Source organism: Oratosquilla oratoria, chromosome 26 (genome assembly GCF_046742065.1).
Source record: "Oratosquilla oratoria isolate Oo_2021 chromosome 26, ASM4674206v1, whole genome shotgun sequence".
Taxonomy (NCBI): Eukaryota; Metazoa; Arthropoda; class Malacostraca; order Stomatopoda; family Squillidae; genus Oratosquilla; species Oratosquilla oratoria.
In genome coordinates, this window is record NC_134802.1 from 43230177 (window position 1) to 43249487 (window position 19311).

General features: G+C 40.3%; 1 protein-coding gene across 7 annotated transcripts in view; it reads right to left on the reverse strand.

Annotated features, from left to right (window-relative positions):
• Positions 1 to 3288: 3288 nt before the first annotated feature.
• LOC143039494 (uncharacterized) overlaps positions 3289 to 19311 on the reverse strand; it is a 957356-nt gene continuing 941333 nt past the window's right edge. For 6 of the 7 annotated variants that reach the window (XM_076209611.1, XM_076209609.1, XM_076209610.1 and 3 more), the window contains 12 exons: positions 18912 to 19154; positions 17807 to 18031; positions 16350 to 16504; positions 15776 to 15923; positions 15443 to 15597; positions 14732 to 14835; positions 10943 to 11130; positions 10499 to 10676; positions 9690 to 9966; positions 8834 to 9017; positions 7137 to 7296; positions 3289 to 6523 (listed from right to left, as the gene is read on the reverse strand). In XM_076209611.1, coding sequence (XP_076065726.1) covers positions 5715 to 6523; positions 7137 to 7296; positions 8834 to 9017; positions 9690 to 9966; positions 10499 to 10676; positions 10943 to 11130; positions 14732 to 14835; positions 15443 to 15597; positions 15776 to 15923; positions 16350 to 16504; positions 17807 to 18031; positions 18912 to 19154 — 2826 coding nt within the window. In that variant the 3' untranslated portion in view covers positions 3289 to 5714. The remainder of the gene's footprint in view (positions 6524 to 7136; positions 7297 to 8833; positions 9018 to 9689; positions 9967 to 10498; positions 10677 to 10942; positions 11131 to 14731; positions 14836 to 15442; positions 15598 to 15775; positions 15924 to 16349; positions 16505 to 17806; positions 18032 to 18911; positions 19155 to 19311) is intronic. The other variant, XM_076209607.1, reaches the window with a different exon arrangement.

Genomic DNA, 19311 nt, shown 5'->3' on the forward strand with positions numbered 1-19311 from the left:
CACTACCCTTGCATTTACCTCTCGCACCACCCCATCCATGTATAAGTTGAACAGCCAGGGCGACATATCGCATCCTTGACGAAGTCCCACCTTTACCTCGAACCACTCACTCTCTCCATTTCCAATCCTGACACAAGCTCTACTACTCTCATAAAAACTCTTGACAGCTCCCAGAAGCTTTCCTCCTATCCCGTATATCTGCATAACCTCCCACAGTGCCTTCCTGTCTACCCTATCATAAGCCTTTTCCAGATCCATAAAAGCCCAAAAAACATCCTTCCCCTTTCCTATAGCTTTCTCACATATCTGTCTTACAACAAAGATCTGATCTACACAACCTCTACCTGTCCTAAATCCACACTGTTCCTCACCAATTACTCCCTCTGTTCCTCTCCTAATCTTCTCAATCAAGATCCATCCATAAGCCTTCCCAACTACACTTAACAAGCTAATCCCTCTGAAACTACTACATTCACACTTGTCCCCTTTTTCCTTGTAAAGAGGAACTGTACAGGCACTCCAGTCCTCCGGCACTCTACCCTCTCTCCAGCAAACATTAAATAACCTCACCAACCAGTCCACCATCACTGTACCTCCCTTTTTCAGACATTCTGCAAGGCATCCATCCAGACCAGGTGCCTTACCTGCTTTCATCATCCTCCTTACCTGCCTTCACCTCATCCTCCTTATTTCTCCTCACTCATCACTCTCATTTTCTTCGCACTTCCCACTGCAGCTATCTTTCCTTCCCTATCCTCCTTCACATTTAGCAACTCCCTAAAATATTCTGCCCATCTTCCCCTTACTGCCTTCTCTATCCTTTTATACTTTAGTGTAAATGGATAGAAGATTAATCACACATGACTTACCCTTGGAGTAACCATGCTGTGAATTACGAATTAAATTATGTCTTTCGATGTGTTCTCCGAGTCTATTTACTATTACTGATTCAAGCATTTTTCCTATAACCGATATCAAACTGATTGGCCTGTAGTTGCATATAGACGATCTATCTCCCTTCTTAAAAACAGGAATGTTTGCTTGCCTCCAAGCAGTAGGCACAAAACCAGTGTCTACTGATTTATTAAATATTTCAGTTAACCAGTAGCAGATTTCAAATTTACACTCCTTTAGCATTCTTGGAAAATTTTTGTCTGGACCCAGGGATTTTGTGGAAGTTGTAAGTGGTGGTTGTAAGTCAAGGTTGTAACTTGAGTGGTGGTTCTAAGTCATGGTTTTAACCTAAGTGATGGTTGTAAGCCAAGGTTGTAAGTTGAGGTTGTAAGTGGTAGTTGTATGTCCTGGTTGTAAGTCAAGGTTGTAAGTAGTGGTTGTAAGGAGTAAAGGGGCCTTTTGGTGTATCATTGTTACCATCATCATTAATATTTTTATCATTCTTGCCACATTTTCAAATTTGGGCAACCTTGCATGGGGCAGCTCCCTAGGCAGGTTAGATTCAAGGAAGCTATTTCTAGGACACCTTTTCTAGCCCTCTAGGGTGAGCATAGTGGATCCTCAATATGGCATCTATCATTCAGGCTGGAAGGATGAAGTCACTGTTAGTGGAAAATTCGACAGTATCTGAATATACTGCCAGTCTTGGCTGCTGCCTCATTCTTGGCATTAACTTCCAGATGGGTCCCAGGGGCAGACTTCAAGGTGTGAAGAGAAAACGGAAAGTAAACATGGGTAAAGGTAAGATGATGAGGTGTACATGGAGTGATGAAGGTGGCAGGTTGGAGGCGAGGCTGGAGAAAGTGTAGGGCTTTAAGTATCTGGGGTCAAAAATAACAATGAATGGAGGAGTAAAGGTGGAGGTAAATTAAAGAGCAAGGGAGGCAAGTAATCATCTGTTAGAAATGAAATGTGTAATGGCAAATAGGTACCTAGACCAAGAAACTGTATATCCAGTAGGAATGGTCTTGTCTGTTCCATCCCAAGGGATTTTTTTCTCCCAGTCTTTTCCTTTTTCAGTATCTATCAAGCAAGGAAGGGAAAAGGCAGGGGATATGGATGATTGGAGAATGGTTGTGTATGGAAGTTTTGATGCAGCCCAAAGGTATTTCTCCCCATCTCTAAATTCTGCATGAGGGAGGTCACCATGTAAGTGAGGCAGCCCTGCTGTAGATGTGCTGTGTCTTCCTGCATTACTTCTAACCCAAGCAATGGGCAGGAGACAGGGATGACCCTTCATCCATGAGGAACTAAAATGAAAAGGAAACGAGGATGGTGGAATGGGTGGAAGTAGGTGCATGCCTCTCACTTGGCTACCTCCTTTACAAAGGTGTGTTTTTTGTCTGTGTATTTGCCTAATTGTAGTAGACAGGACAGGAGCAACACTTGTTGGGTCCTCTCTACTATTATCTATTTTTTTTTTATCATACCTAGCCTCAAATTGTGGTTGTGTGTGTGTGGAGGGGGGTTTACCATATAATGAAGCAGTAGGGATATCCCAGCTTCAGCTGTCAGGCCCTGCTGTGGAAATGGTTTGTCCTGCCACACTGCCTTTGACCTGAGCAGTGAGATGAGGACCATACTTACCATTTATTTGTGCCAGGATGGGAAGGACAAGGACAGTGAATGGGTGTGGGATGGGTGTATGCTTGGCCACCCCTCTTATTAGGGGGAAAAGACTTTTAGGTACATATGTACACTCTTCAGTTCCATTCAACATATATCTGGAGTCACTTTCCAGTACCACTTGGTTTGCAGGTTCATTAGGCCACTTTCTGGTTTGCCTCACATTAAACTTACCTGATTAAATGCTTCTCGAGTTATCATATTTTGACTTGTATTGATCATAAAAGATTATTTGCAGTGCCAACTCTTTAATGTCTCTGCATTTCTTTAAAAAATCCTAACATCTTTACATTAATATCAATTTGTTATTATATTTCTACCAATTCATCGCCAAGGTTCTTCATAAACCTCTCATCTGCTGTTCCTTTGGAAATTCATATGAAATATATTGATAAAAGCTTTGCATTCACACACAGTCAAAACCTTGTTTCTAATAACATTAAACTGATCTTTCCCCCTAAACAGAATATGGTTTTTTAGGAAATAGAATACAGCAATGGCCATTAGTACCAAATCCCCATTGAAAAAATAAATAGATAAAATAAATAAATCTGTTACTCTGCACAACTCACACCTACCCTGAAAAGTACGGGCTTCTAATCTTCTGATAGCAGTAACAGTATAACCCTTTCACCACGTTTCTTGACAGGTATCGGTGCCTTTTACTGCAATTATAAACTTTGTATCTATGGGCAGAAAAAAAGTGCCTTTTAAATTCATTTTATTCTGCTTATCTCAAAATTCATGCTACATAGAATAAAAAAAAATCAACTCATAATGGGCTGAGCTAACAATTCCAAATAAATCGGACACATTTCATTAAACTTCTGATGACTAAAAAAAATATATATTTTTCATGACTTCCTTTTGCAAGATATATATTTACAAATGCACCTACTGTGTTTATTTGGCACATCAAACTCATGAAAATACAGACTAAATTTCCTTGCAAAATGTAGATATCTGGCTACATGAAAACCTGGTCAAAGGGTTAAGACTGTTAAGTCAAAAGTACCTAGCTGTACAATCATTTCCCCATATCAGATGTCTTAAATATAGAATTATGTACCTGACTGAATCATTCAATTTTTTTTTTCAACATGCTACCTGTATCACTCTCCCAAGCGCAACTCTCAAATTCATCTTACTACCACAGGTTCATATTTACATCCATGAAGAAATCCCTTTCACCTATCTTTTTCATCAGTTGACTGATAAACCATTCACATTTTACCTTAGCAATGACGACCTTAATTGAAGCCATTGCTAAATGTAATACCATTCACGTGATCCACGCTATTCACCATTCAGATCTAACAGTCACACTGGCTTTGGTTACTTTCTCGGTGGAAGATTTCAGAACAAATATGAGAGGAAGCATAGGAGTTACTTTTGCGATTATAATATGTACATTCCCTATAACCTTGCACACAATCTTTCATCTGTACAGCACTAGTTCAGATAGCCTGGTCAAAAAAGACTAGTCATCCCTTATCATTTGCTAGTAGGCACACACAAGCATATGTACAAGAGCTTACACCTGTTCACTATCCCCCTTCTTCCACTCCCTGCCTCTTCATCACTCATTCTTATAGAACTAACAAGTTCCAAATTTGTGCTGATGGTTCGGAAAGTGCATACCTAGGGAATATGGTTTCACAATTTTATACACAAGAGGAACTTGCTAATAAGTTAATGTAATATCAATAATCAATTAACAATGATATATCTTTATAAAAAAGTAAACATGATTTTGGAATGACAGCAAACAATGAGTTGTTTGTCTTTACAATTCTTTCTCATAGCAAACATGATCATTATAGTAAATTAGCTTTTTTTCTCTTTTTTCTTTTTTCAACATTAGACATGGGTTGAATTGAGCTTGGGAATGATGATTTCTTGTAAACAATTAGACCTACAATAGTAGGATAATTATAATGATAGTAATAATATTAAAGATAAACTAAAAAATCAATACAGCTATAATACCCTAAGTTCCATCTGGACTAACATAGACACAACAATAAAGTTTAGTATCTTTGGAATCGAGATAATAATGATCTTGTAGTTGAATGACTTCTGTGCTTCATCAACCATTGAACATTGGTATAGCTTTAAGCCTATGAACAGCACGCTTGTAACAGCTTCATATAAAAACTAGATGGAATGTAAAAAATACATCAACTCAAAATAGATGAGAATTTATAATAAAAGTTGATTGATAAGTTGGATGATGGGATACACTTAGTTATTACTAGTGATGAAAGATGAAACAGCTGTTGCTGACAACTGAGAAGACACTAAGGTACCTGTTTGCTAACATGTTGTGCTTGATACCCAAGGAGCTGTCCCCCATTCTGGTTCCGAAGCAGAGAAAGCCTTTCTCCCCTAAAGGCTCCTCTTCTTCACAACAACATTAACAACAACAACAAGGCCTCATTGACATCTAAAACAGTCAAACGGAATTAATATACACATATAATAAGAAACACGCATATTTACTGCATTCATTCTTCAGACTGTACACATTCTCCAGCAGTTGGTTTCAAATCATTCATTTGGGGTATAAAATAGTGCTAAATCTTCTAATCTAGCAGGACAGGGTCATCCTTACCATCCTCATCACAACCATATCATCAACCTATCACTATCAGCTGCACCATGGAATGTTTCATCACACACAAACACAACACATACGAAGGGCACAGCTCCTTAGGATGAAGCTGTATTGAATGTTTGATGAAGCCAAAAGGACAGAGGGAAGATGTAGTCATTGACACTCTTCTCCTCTACCGACATTCACTGCCACCCTTGGGTTAAGCAGACAAACAGTTGACAGCACACTATAACTATACACTTTGAAAATGCTAGGAAATCACTGATGGCCATGTGTTTAACAGGGAATGCTGTACATCACAGGGTTATTATTTGTCCTTAAAATGGTAGCAGTGTCCTGAGCCCAGGTGTGCAGCACCATTAAAGCTGGTCTTGCACATGTAGGCAACACACACTTAAAACTACAGTCGTTATATTTTTCTGTACTTGCCCCCATTGTTCAAAGAGAAACAACATGTGTACATATATACAGAGCCCTTAACATCAGTCCTTACTAAATGGAGGCAGTATGAGGACCTTTAGAAGAAGATAATGTCTTGGTTGGTGTCAGGATCCTTCATTCGCTGCCCTGGCCTGGTGCTGGAGCCAAGGTCATCTCCAGTACGCTGGATGCTACTGCTAACTTCTGCACCAGATGAGGACCTGCTAGCGATAACTGCTGCAGTGGGTTTGGTGGCAAGCTTGGGATATGTGTTGGTGCGAGCTGCCTTACTGGAGTGTGAGGAAGAGGAAGTGACATATGCTCCTGGACTTGCTGCTGTAGGCGATCCATTCTGAAGAGTGGCTGGTGAAGAGCCTGTGCGCTGATGTGAAGGAGGACCATGTGAAGAAGGTTCTTGTAGGGATGGTGGGGGTGAAGCAAGACGTTGGTACCCCACGGTCATCCTGGAACCCTTGTGCTCTCCTTGTTTCTCGCTCAACTTTAACGGAAGAATCTGCTGGACCCCAGCGCTAGAAGAAGGACTGAGGTGTGGGGTGCGGTGGTCTACGGAGGATGAGGATGGAGGGGCCTTGTGGTCTGGACGGTCCTGGTTAGGTGAAGAAGATCCACCACCACTACTGCTGCCCCCAGACCCCCCAAGTTTTGCCAGTTTCATAGGCAATTGCTGCTTGACTGAGACACTCGAAGCCTTCTGCTGGTTGGCTGCCGAGATGAGATGGGTTGGAAGAGACGGGTTAGAATCCCTCTTGATAAGTGCAGCAAGTGAGGTGGCTGAGTTCCGGTGTTTATGGTCAGCACGAGGCCTTGGGGCAGGAGTGGTGCCTGTGGGGGATGTGTGAGGAGAACTTTGGATGATAGTTGCACCTTCTGTGGGCACCAATGCTCCTGTAGGGGAATAAAATAAATGTCCATCACAATCTGTAATAATGCAATTTCAAAACGTACTAACAGTCACACTGAAGAAAGATTGATTGGTTGTGATAACTTGCATTGCACTCACTCTGCAGCTTTGTTACATGCACCAAAGGCTTTTTTCCCCCTTACAAAGGAGGTAGCCAAAGTCAAAGGCATAAATCCAATCCCACCCATTTCATCCTCACATACTCAACTCCCATTCACCACCCCTCCCTCCCTTTTTTCTTGGCTCCTCCTGGATGACGGGTCATCCCTGCATCTCACCCACTGCCCTGGGTCAAAAACAATGCAGCAAGACAGTACATCCACAGCAAGACCACCTCTCTCTGTCCCCTCATCCAGAAAAAGAGAAGACATGGAGAAATCCCTTTGGGTTGTGTCAAAATATTATTCACACATACTCCCTTGCCCCATCCCATCTGACCTCTTTGCTATCACCAAAGTACAGAGATGAGTACCAACCAGAAAATGTAATCGTCACAGAGTAAGGGTTTATAAAGTATCCACTCCTCGAGAAAATGTGTGGCAATTACAAAATATACACGTAAGTCCAAGACTTAATCATCGTGGCAAAATTACGTACCAGAAGCTTCATGAGTATCATGAGCAGCACCAGCTGGAGTAGAGGTGTACACAGCCAAAGTAGGGCTAAGGATGATACCCTGTGTTTTTAAAGCCTCCAGTTTTCTATACAGAGTTTCTCTTTGACCTTCGACATCTTGTTGTTCTCTCCGTAAATGTTCCTGTAAAGATACATTAAGATATAAATTAAGGGGGGGATAAATACATACATATACTAACAGGTAGCCAAAAATAAAGGCATGAAATCCAATCCCACCCATTTCATCCCCACATACTCCACTCCCATTCACCACCCCTACCTCCCTTTTTCTTGGCTCCTCCTGCATGACGGGTCATCCCTGAATCTCACCCACTGCCCTGGGTCAAAAGCAACGTAGCAAGACACAGCACATCCACAGCTAGGCTGCTTTATTCATTCAGTGACCCCCTCTCTGTCCCCACATGCAGAGAAAAGACAGGGAGAAATCCCTTCGGGCTGCATCAAAATACCATTCATACATACTCCCTCACCCCCCTTCCCCCATGCACTCCCTCCCATGCATCACAGCAACATTCATACATAACCATTCTCCACTCACCCCTTTCTTATGTCCTCTCCCTTCCTTCAACAGACAACCCCATCTTTCCTAATGCCCCTCAACAACAACAATGAATAGATTAATAAACAAATATGTTATATACACATGTGTGACAGCAACTGAAACTTTTAACTTACAATAGCTGTCTTCCCTTCCTATTGTCAACTTCAAGTAATCTTTACTACTTTTCCCCCTTTATTTCATTTTCTCTTTATTTACCAGTCCCTTTTAATCTCTTATTTACACTCTTCTGGAAGATGTGTCTTGAATTGAATTTAATGTACTGAAGAACAAGAACAAGAATCAAAGGTGATGGACATCTCATGGTTGGTCCAGAGAACAAATGTCAGTCCTCATGGATGCACTTCCACACTGAGCAGCATTTTCCAACCTGGAGTGCTGAAATCAATTACAGAGGGTGCTGGGAAGCAGTCGTGGGCGTTGTGATAAGTAAATCGATAATTTATCGCAAGACCGGAAAAATTTATCGCTTTCAAATTTCCAGCGATAAAGTAGAAGACAAGAAACCATTACGGCGGGAGGTTACAGGCTCATTGTTACGTGGCAAACAGATTTTGGGTCCTTTAGTCTTTTATTAAGTAATATATGGTGTTTTAAGTGTAAAAAAGAGGTTTTTAAATGCATAAGTAGCAAAAATAGAGTATTTTTGGATTTATCGCAGGATTTATCGCTTATCGCTTTAAGGTATCTTGGAAATTTATCGCTTTATCGTTATAGGACTTAGTGGAAAAATTTATCGCTTTATAGCTGCCCACCACTGCTGGGAAGCAATGCATACATACACTTTCCTTTATCCTTGTAGTAACAAGATCCTTGGGTGGTGCTGGACTGCTTAGACCTGACTACAGGGGCCACTAGGTTTGGAAATGGGAAATGCTGAGAGAGAGGTAAGGATTTTGATAGGTTTTTGAAGACAAGTAGCAAGCTGTTGGTTTCTGACATCTACCTCACTCAACCACCACAAACACCCATCACTGGTTTTCTATATACCCTTGTAAAGGAGGTAGCCAGTCAAGGCACACACCCACTCCCACCCATTCCACTCTCATTAATCACCCATTGTTTCCTTATCATTGGTACCACCATTTTTTAAACTTACCTGAAGCTTTTGTAATTCGGTTTTCTTTTCTGAAATCCATTTCTCCTGAGCATCCCTCTCTTTGTTCCATTGTGCTCTTTCATGACTAATCTGTTCCTGTATGTTCCTAAGCTCTTCGAGTTTTTGTGAATGCCGAAATCTTCCATCTATTGATGCACCACCGACAATCACTTTCGATCTTAATCTGTGGGTAACACAATTTAAAAATTAATTAAAATTTCACAAAAAACACACTTTACTACTTACATATGCAAGGTATCTTCCATTAGTGTGTGTGTATGACAGAGAGGGGGGGGAGAGATACGTGTGTGTGTGTGTGGGGTGCACGACTTTTCGTCGCCGTCTTTTCGTCACCGGACTTTTCGTCGCCGGACGTTTCGTCGCCGCAACATTTCGTCCCCGCGACTTTTCGTCGCCGGTCTTTTCGTCGCCGGACTTTTCGTCACCCCAAGCATAAATTGTATGCAAAGATTGACGATTGGAAATATATGATTTAATGTCATACTTGTACTTATATTCCTACTCCCAATGCAATAATATGAGTGTGGCAAATAGCTATACATCTCAGTGCCGTATAAACCATTCATTCTTGCCTTAACCAGTCCGACTTGCAAATACCTGAGCCCTAACTTACGTAGATGAAATACAAAAGTGACTGGACAGACGCTACTACCAATAATCACATCAAGATCAATCAGAAGTAGTATATTGAATTTGGCATTAAATCATATATTTCCAATTTTATATTTAAATTATTTTATATTTCAAATATTGAAATGTCCGGCGACGAAAAGACGGCGACGAAAAGTCATGGACCCGTGTGGGAGAGGGGGATTCAACCTAAAAAATATCTTACAGATCATATTGGGTAAGTTGATGGTGGGAGAGCACAAGCGCCGTTTGCAAGCACTGAACCAATCTTGACGCTGCTTGCTGCTGTTGACTTCCATCCCCACCAGAAATGATGGAAGAGACAGTGGTGGTTGATCCAACACTGAGGTTGTCCTGTGAGTTGCGAGGGGCTAAGGTTGTGTTGGAGGGTCTTCGATTCTTGTACTGCTCACTGGCTTCACTCTCGGTGCCTGCCGACGTTAACGACACCCTACTGTCCTTCTTCTTCTTACCGCCCATTTCTAGAGTAAAATAGTTATTAAATATCATCAGTAGATGGTACAAGTGTACATACATATACCAAAGGCTTTTTTCCTCCTTACTTGGGAGGTACCCAAAAGACAAGGCATACAAACCACTCCCACTCCCTGACATACTCCACTCCCCTCTACTCTCATCATAAAAAAGTAAATAAGCAAACAAATATATCTACCTATATACCAAGGGCATTTTCCCGCTTACCAGGGAGGTAGCTAAGTCAAAAGGCATATACCCACTTCCACACACTCCAATCCCATCCAACACATCCCCCCCCTCTCATCTTAGCACCTCATGGATGACAGGTCATCCCTGTATCCCACCCACTGCCCTGGGTCAGAAGCAATGTAGCAGGATACAGCACATCCACAACAAGGCCATTTCACTAAATTGCCCTCCCCCCTCAAACAAACAAATAATATATAAATAAATATACCCAATATACTCTTTCCTTTTCTTGTTTCAATATCTCATTTGATCAAACACTATTTCTATAGGCTTACGACAAGTACTTACGCTTGGCAAGAAGCGATTGGTTATCTTTGGAGGAGTTATCAAAACCACCAAATGTTTCTGCTCTCTTTGGTAAACTTGGTGACACATAAGCATCACTTTGGTGTTCACCTACCGAGCTGACTGATCTTGAAAGGTTTGTTCCCCAACCACAAGCACCACTAATTAACTTGAGAGCCTCCTGTCAATTGTAAATACAATTTCGGGTTACAATGATGTCGCAAAATATCTTCATAAAATGTTTGTTTTGACTATACATAACACTTCACCTAAGTATATACTCTGATTCTACTTTCCTTCAATATGTAATCCTGAGCTATGCTTATGTATAATTTCACTTTTAAGGATCAGATATTATGGTTTTATACATTAGAAAACATGTCTGACACCATTTAAACATTGACTTAGACATACACAAGTTAGTTTACCAATTCCTGGACCACTTACATTGAGCGAATTATTAATGAGGTCTTTTGCAGCATTAGGATCTAATTGGTTTTCTTCTAGCATAGCTCTGTACTGTGGGGCAGGTGGTAGATCATTCTCTTGTCCTAATAACTCCATCAACTCGGCTAATATGTTCATTTTGTCATCACATACTCTTGCTATCTCCTTGTCCTTCATTTGCAGAAGACCTTGAAAAGGAAAGAAAAATTTAAACATCATGTTATGTAAATATATTCAAATTCTAAATTACACTTATTTGTAAACAGATGTTTCACTGTTTAACCACTTCAGAATGAGTCAAATTCTTGCATGCAGCATCAGCTGCCATATGTACGATGTATCACACTGTTCGCATTATAAAATATAAAGTCACTGCTGTATTACTCATTCTCTTTTATTCTGAGTAATAAAGACAGAAAACATGATCAAACCAGTTCACAGAATTTGGGGATAACTCATGTACAACTACAAAAAAAAACATGCATATATAATCAAGATGTCAGTACCGGCATCCTTGTGTACCCACTTGTGCCTCATGATGCCTATGTAGGCATCATTGTACCAAAGTGGTTAAGGGTTTCAAAATAAAAATTATGTTCTTTTTATCTGTTCCCTAAATTATTTTCAGTGTGCGAGGAGTGAGGGAAATGCCATAGGATGAAGCAGTGGGGGTAAACCATCTTCAGCTGTTGGGCCTCATTATGTAAGCACCATCTTGCCACATTACCTTCAACCCAAGCAGTGTGGTGGGATGAGAGGGGCATTAAATGGGGTTTTAATATGTATGTAGTGGATGTATGTGCTTTTACTTGATCATCCATTATAAAGGTATGAATGTGTGTGTAATATATACCAAAAAGGCCTTTTCCCCTTGTTAATTAAGGGTGTGGTGGTCCACCCAAGATATACACCCATCCTTCAACCATCTCACACCCATTTCTTGTCCTATTTATCTTAGCTCCTCGAGAAGGGTCACCACCCAGGTCAGAAGCAATGCAGGAAGACACAGCATCTCCACAACCAGGCCCAACAGCCAAACCTGGTTTATCCCCAACACTTCTTTGTATGACAACCTTCCCCCATCATCTACTCAAAATTTACAGACCAGATAGGAAGAAATCACATAGGTATATATATTTCACATATATACATACCAAAGGCTTTTTCCCCCTTACACAGGAAGTAGACAAAAAACAATGGCATAGAAACCACTCCCACCCATTCCATCCCTTACATACTCCACTCCCCTCTACCCTCTTATCTTGGCACCTCTTGGATGATGGGTCATCCCTGCATCTTGTCCACTGCCCTGGGTCAGAAGCAGTGCCACAAGACACGGCACATCCACAGCAATCATTGTATAATACTACCCTTATATTGCTTAAGATTTGACCAGTTTCACTTTTATGATCAGGCAACTGGGTCAGGCAAGTGAATGCCCTACAAATACAAGGTAGTTGGCAGTTCATTCTTTTTGATGGCCAATTGTAATAATATCAAGCCATAGCAACCACCAGTCTTTCCTGCCCTCTTATTTCAACAACAAGCACTATACATTTTAACAACCACAATGCACTTTAATTCTAAGCCATCAAAGGCCAGCATGCTGAAACTGAACTTTGATGGCTTAGAATTAAAGTGCATTGTGGTTGTTAAAATGTATCTATAATCACTGGGACCCATTCAGTGTTGTACAACAAGCACTACCTATGTCTATGGCTACCAGTAATTTACCTTACTATATTCTCACATTGATTTACTGTGACTTATCACCATGTCTATGTCTAAATACCCTACTAGTGATACTGCCTCCAAAGTGAAGCCAAAAAAGGGCCTGGAAATCTTTAGGCATTGAGTCAACACTGCAAACTGTCAAGAGCCAAGAAATGAGAGTGCAAATTCCATTGCCTGCTTGAAACAGAGGACTGTGTGAATGACTTTTATGGCTTCCCCAATGTGTCATTGATCAGGAATGATATTGTGAATTATTCACACCTAGCTGGCTCCAATAAGTAGATAAACAAAATGTTCAGATGCCTGATGTACAATGATTTGATGATACATACATACATATACCAAGGCTTTTTCCCCTTACAAGGGAGGTAGCCAAAAAGAAAAAAGCATAAAATCATTCCCACCCATTCCATCCCTGAATACCCTCCACTCCCCTCCACCCTCCCTCTTATCTTAGCACCTCCTGGATGATGGGTCATCCCTGCACCTTGTCCACTGCCCTAGGTCAGAAGCAGTGTCGCAAGACACAGCACATCCACAGCAAGGCCGCTTCATTATATCGGCGACCCCCTCCCTCTCCGTCCCCCCATGCATAAAAGAAGACGGGGAGAAATCCCCTTGGGCTGCGTCAAATTTTGCTCACACATACTACCTCACCCCCCATCCACTCCACCTCATGCACCACAATATTCATGTTACAAAATAGAGTCACTGTTGATTTACCTATTCTCTCTCACTCTGAGTAATAATAAATACAGAAAATGCAATCAAGCCAGTTCACAGAATTCGGGGGGTAACTTAGCTACAACTACAACATACATACATACATATACCAAGGCTTTTTCCCCTTACAAGGGGGGTAGCCAAAAAGAAAAAGGCATAAAATCATTCCCACCCATTCCATCCCTGAATACACTCCACACCCCTCCACCCTCCCTCTTATCTTAGCACCTCCTGAATGACGGGTCATCCCTGCACCTTGTCCACTACAAAATACACCTTGTCCTTACATCCCTGCACCTTGTCCATTACAACTACAAAATAAATATAATCAAGATGCTGACACCAGCATCCTCATATACCCACTCATGCCTCATGATGCCTATGTAGGCATCACTGTATGGAAGAGGTTAACCTCTTGCCTAATACTTGTGTGTTTACTATGTTTATCCCCCCACCATCTCGTCTATGTATACATGTATATTGGTCAACAATGGCAACCTCACACAATCTGGGTGCAGCCCCACTTTCATCTCAAATCACTTTCTCCATTCCTGACTAACATACTCTACAACTCATAAAAACTTTTAACTACCCTCAAAATTGACTTCCTCTATTCCATACTTCTGCAACACATACCACAATACCTATGTCTACTCAATCATGTGCCTTCTCCCAATTAATATTTTCTTCTTCTTCCATGTATATTTCTGCTTGTAGTGTAGGTCTCTTGTAGTCTCCTCCTTTCTACTGTTCTTATGCACTTGATTTATACACTCTATCTTTCATAAATCTACTCTGCCTCTATTCCATCTTATAATGGAGGACGGTCAGGTCAGTGTTTCATCTTAATGAAAGTCATACATTCATACATATACCAAGGCTTTTCCTCCCTTACAAGGGAGGTAGCCAAAAAGAAAAGGCATAAAACCATTCCCACACAATTAATGAAAGTCACAAAATATAATTCTAAAAATCACCAAAAGATGGCAGAAGTAAATGAAGAATGCACAGAGCACTTGGAGATGGGAAAAAAGACCCACTTTCTCCTCATCAGTGCATCATCTATGAAAATAACCTTTGATAAGTATACTAAGAAATTGTTCCATCATGGTAGAAGACTAAGTACCGACATCGTTACAGAAAAGATATCCTTATCCAGGCTCAACTCCCTGATCACCTATACATACATACATATACCAAAGGCTTTTTCCCCCTTACACAGGAGGTAGCCAAAAGACAAAGGCATAAAAACCACTCCCACCCATTCCATCCCCTACCTACTCCACTCCCCTCTACCCTCTTCATCCGTTCAGAAGAAGAAAAAGTAATTACCTGTTAGTTCCTTAATCTTCTCGTGATTAGCTTCCTGTAATTTATTGTTTTCACCAGCTGTTTCACCAGCTTCATCCTCATCAGGGCACTGATCTATGGCTTCTCTGTGGATGAGAATCAATCATTAATCAATCATGGCCTCCTGTATCTTTGACCATTTCTTCTCTGGTATTAAGACCATACCAAACACAGAATAGGCCTGGTCACAAATTCAAACTGCCCCAAATGCAACCACCACAGAGAAGAAACAGAACACTTCATAATACATACTACCATGGGAAACTGTAATGTTATAACACATTTGTAAATGTACACTTTAAACCCACTTTCAGAGAAATAATATCAGAAGTACAGGAAAACCGTATATTTCGAATTCTATCTGTAGTCCTCTTCAGCAGAATTCTGCTGAAGAGGACTACAGATATCATTTCTACAATAGTGGGTTTAAAGTGTACACATACTACCACACTGACAATCCCAATACAATACCATATATCTTCCCTCAAAACAGTTCCTAAAGTATGTGATGCATCTAACCATGCAGTAAACACCCAAGTACAGGAATATCCATAATTTCAAACTCATACACATACCAAAGGCTTTTTTTCCCCCTTATAGGGCAGGTAGCCAAAAAACAAAGGCATAAAAACTACTCCCACCCATTCCATCCCTATCATTTTTTTTTCTTTAAGTAAAAATTTTCAAACTCACTTTATGGATTCTATCCAGATTCTTTTGTCTTTAGGATGGGAGCACTCCAATTCGAACATTTCAGCATTTCTTTTGGAGTTGATGAGGTAGATGGCTCTCGAATCTTGTCCGGCCTTTTCTCTGACTATAAGCTTTTCTAATGGTATTACTCCTGCCTTCAATGTGAGAAAGAAAATTTGAATTAAAATTTGCTGAAAACACCCAAGTTCAATAGTTATGAATCATCATTTCAGCTTTACCCCAAAGAAAGGATACTTGCCATTTTATAAAAATCTTGGTAAATATCAACTGGATCAAAAAAGCAAAAGGCAATTATTAGTTTCTAATACGTACCCTGTACTTCCCTACCTTGCTATCAGGTGATACAAAATAATACTTCTGATTGTTCTCCTGAAGGAAAAACACAAGGTTGGACAATACAACGACCTGCACTAAAACTGATTTCCCTCTTTGTTGACTAAGTACAGCTGTGCCTTCAAATCTGCAAAGAAGAAGATGGTGAGGAACCTACGGCAGGAGGTGCCAGCTGTGGCCAAAGCCACCACCTTTGCTTTATGCAATTGGACTGTTGGGGCGATCAAGAGAGAACAGCGGGATTCGAACCCATAACTATGCAAACGCAAGATCAGCAAGCTTCCAATTATGCCACCAATGCCCAAATCATCTTAGAAATGGTTTACTCTGATTCATATGAACATGATTAACGTAGATGTAATTCACAAGTACCGTACAAATTTATATACTCTTATGGAGACACCTTAAGTCACTTTTGTGATTGTATCTCAGCATTGCATTAAAGAAGGTACAGAACGAATGATGTTGCAAGGCTTTATTTGCATTGTGCATGCATATGAAAGCATACAGCTATCAAAAAACAATAACAAACACACAAATCATGACTACTTACTTGAGCTTTCTGCTAGAGGAAAGTAGATCAGACTTTTTGAATTTTTGTTCTTTATACATAGCTGAAGACTTGGCGTCTATTTTATGGTATATTTCAAGTAACCGCTGTTTGCGCTCCTTCTCTGCCACCTGAGCATTAATATTTACAAGTATGTCCTAAAAAGAAAGAAAAACTCACATTAAAATTTACCAACCCCATACTAAATTTAGTTTTTAACATCATTTACAGGCAATTTCATTTCCATACATTTTCTCAATCATTTTCGCAATGATAGGCAAAATTAATTATTTGTGTGTTGTTCAATGGATTTTAATGTGTGTTGTCTACATGTGCACTGAGTCAACCACCTCCCTTGTTAAGAGAAGGGACTTTTAATGTGAATTTCTGTGTATTACACATATGTCAAATGTCATTTCCCCCCCTTTATAAGATGGGTGGCCACCCACCCACCTCATACATAATTCACACCCATTCATCCTTGTCCCTGACCACATGGCTTGGGTCAAAAGCAATGCATCAAGGCACAGCACTTCCACAGCAATGCCTGACACCTGGAGCAGCTATACTCCTACTCCATTTGGTGACCCTCTCCCCATTCACTCAAAATAACTGATGAAGCGGATGAGAACATCCTTTTGAGTCATGTCACCCATTCACAATCTCCTTACATTCCCTCCTTTTTTGCACTCTCTTCCTTACTCTACAGACTCAAAAGTATATCAAAAGCCCCCTTCACCTCATCCATCTATCTCATTCTTGATCTTCCTCACAGGCTCAATTCTGACTTCCACATATTCATTGCTAGACTTTCCTCGTTCACTTTTTCTATATGTCCACAACATCTCAGCAATATTTGGTCCACTCTATCTGACAATCCTGTATCCACTCATGTCTTCTTCCTTATCTCCATATTTCTCACTCTATGAAACCCTTGTTCATCAAAAACATCAGACTTCCCTTCTGCCTTCCTTATATTCCCAAGTCTGTTCCATACAATAACTTGGGTAAAATTTCATACAACCTTTTCTGTCTCATTATATCACAGTTTAGGATAAGGTGTTCAGTATGAAAAAGTATATATCACAACAAACACTTTACATTAAAAACTTTGGTATATATCTTATACACTGAAATTTATGGTAACCTTATCATTCAACATTCTGCTCACAGATGTATCTGGACTTAACTTCATCCCCTTGCATGTTAATGATGTATATAATTGTACATATATACATACATATACCAAAGGCAATTTTCCCCCTTACAAGGGAGGTAGCCAAAAAACAAAGGCATAAAAAACACTCCCACCCATTCCATCCCTATCACACTCCACCCCCTTCCCTCCCTCTTATCTTGACACCTCCTGGATGACGGGTCATCCCTGCATCTTGTCCACTGCCCTGGGTCAGAAGCAGTGTCGCAAGACACAGCACATCTACAGCAATTCCATGACTAACCTTGACTTGCTCGAGAGCACTTTGTAGCATTTCAAGTTCAAGTTGACTGTCCTTGCTATACTTGCTCAAAGCTTCAAGGATGAGAGGATATTTGGTAACTCGTTGGGTGACAAACAAAATGCACTCTGGGATGCCCTTCTTCTTCATGAGGGGATGGGAGGATCTTTGTCGTATGAAAGCTTGGAAGCGGCGATCAGTCTTGAGAATATCTTTGTAATAAGACACCTGTAGAAATATCATGATTATTATTTAACCTTGCAATAATATTTACTGCCACAACAGTCATTAGGAGTATACACATAGCTAAATCATATCACCAATCTACGTGCTGGGTTGCACATGGCAATGAATGGAGGAATGGATGTGTATACATATAATCATATATATATATACTTGTATGCCAAAAAGTTTTCCCCCTTATAAAGGGAGGTGGTGAAGTCATACCATACAATCACCCTACACCCATCACTCATCATTTCTACCATCTTAGCATCTCAAAGGATGAATGGTCATCCTCGTCTGCTGTCACACCATTCCAGGGGTGGACAATTCGGTCACCTGCGTGCCTGGGACACCCAGATTTCCTCTGCGGGCAACCATGAGTTGCTCCAAAGAATCCCACTGAGCAACTACTGTAAAACTGGAATTGTCTACCCATGCACTCGGGTCAAAAGCAATGCAGCAAGACACAGCACTTCCACAGCTAGGCCCGATTGCCAGAGCTAGTTTACTTTCACCACTCTATAATATGATGATCACCACTCCTACATCCACTCAAAAAAATTTATAGAACAGACAAGAACATCCCTCTGGGTTGTGTCATTTCCTCAATTTTCAACCACTCTTCATTCCCTCCTACCTTTTGCACTCATTCTTTATCAGTAACATGAAAATATTTGAAAATGAGCAGACGCATCCAAAACTGCAGATATACTATATAACAACAACAAATTTCTACTTAATTCTTGGTTTTGACTCATTATGTATTAGAGAATGATGCTTTACAATCATCACAACTATGAGTAACTTTTAAGATGGACATTGATATCCTGAGTGTACAAGCTCGCTTGAAAATGAACCACATATTTAAAGTGGTGGTACTTACGGCATCTTGATGTTGTGAACAGAAAAGTCCATAAGCCTCTTTGAAACCATAGGCATTTTCTCCGCTAAATTGGTCAAGCAATAGATTACCTATGACTTCTATGTATTTGTTTTCTCTCTGCACAAGACGTAATCTCCTCAGAAATGCACAATGGATGTTAAGAAGTTCATCAATACATGGAAATATTTGTTTTATTTGACGTTCCTGCATTCCTAGTTCCTTTGCCATTCCTTCTACAAATAGCTGTCAATAGCATGGAATGTATTAGTACAAAGTTTTTATAATCATACTGATATATTTCAATATTTCAAATGTAAAAAATATCACAGATTTCTTACTAAAATCATGAGAAGCAATTTTGTTAAACAAAACGTTAAGACACTTCCCAGTATACAAAATT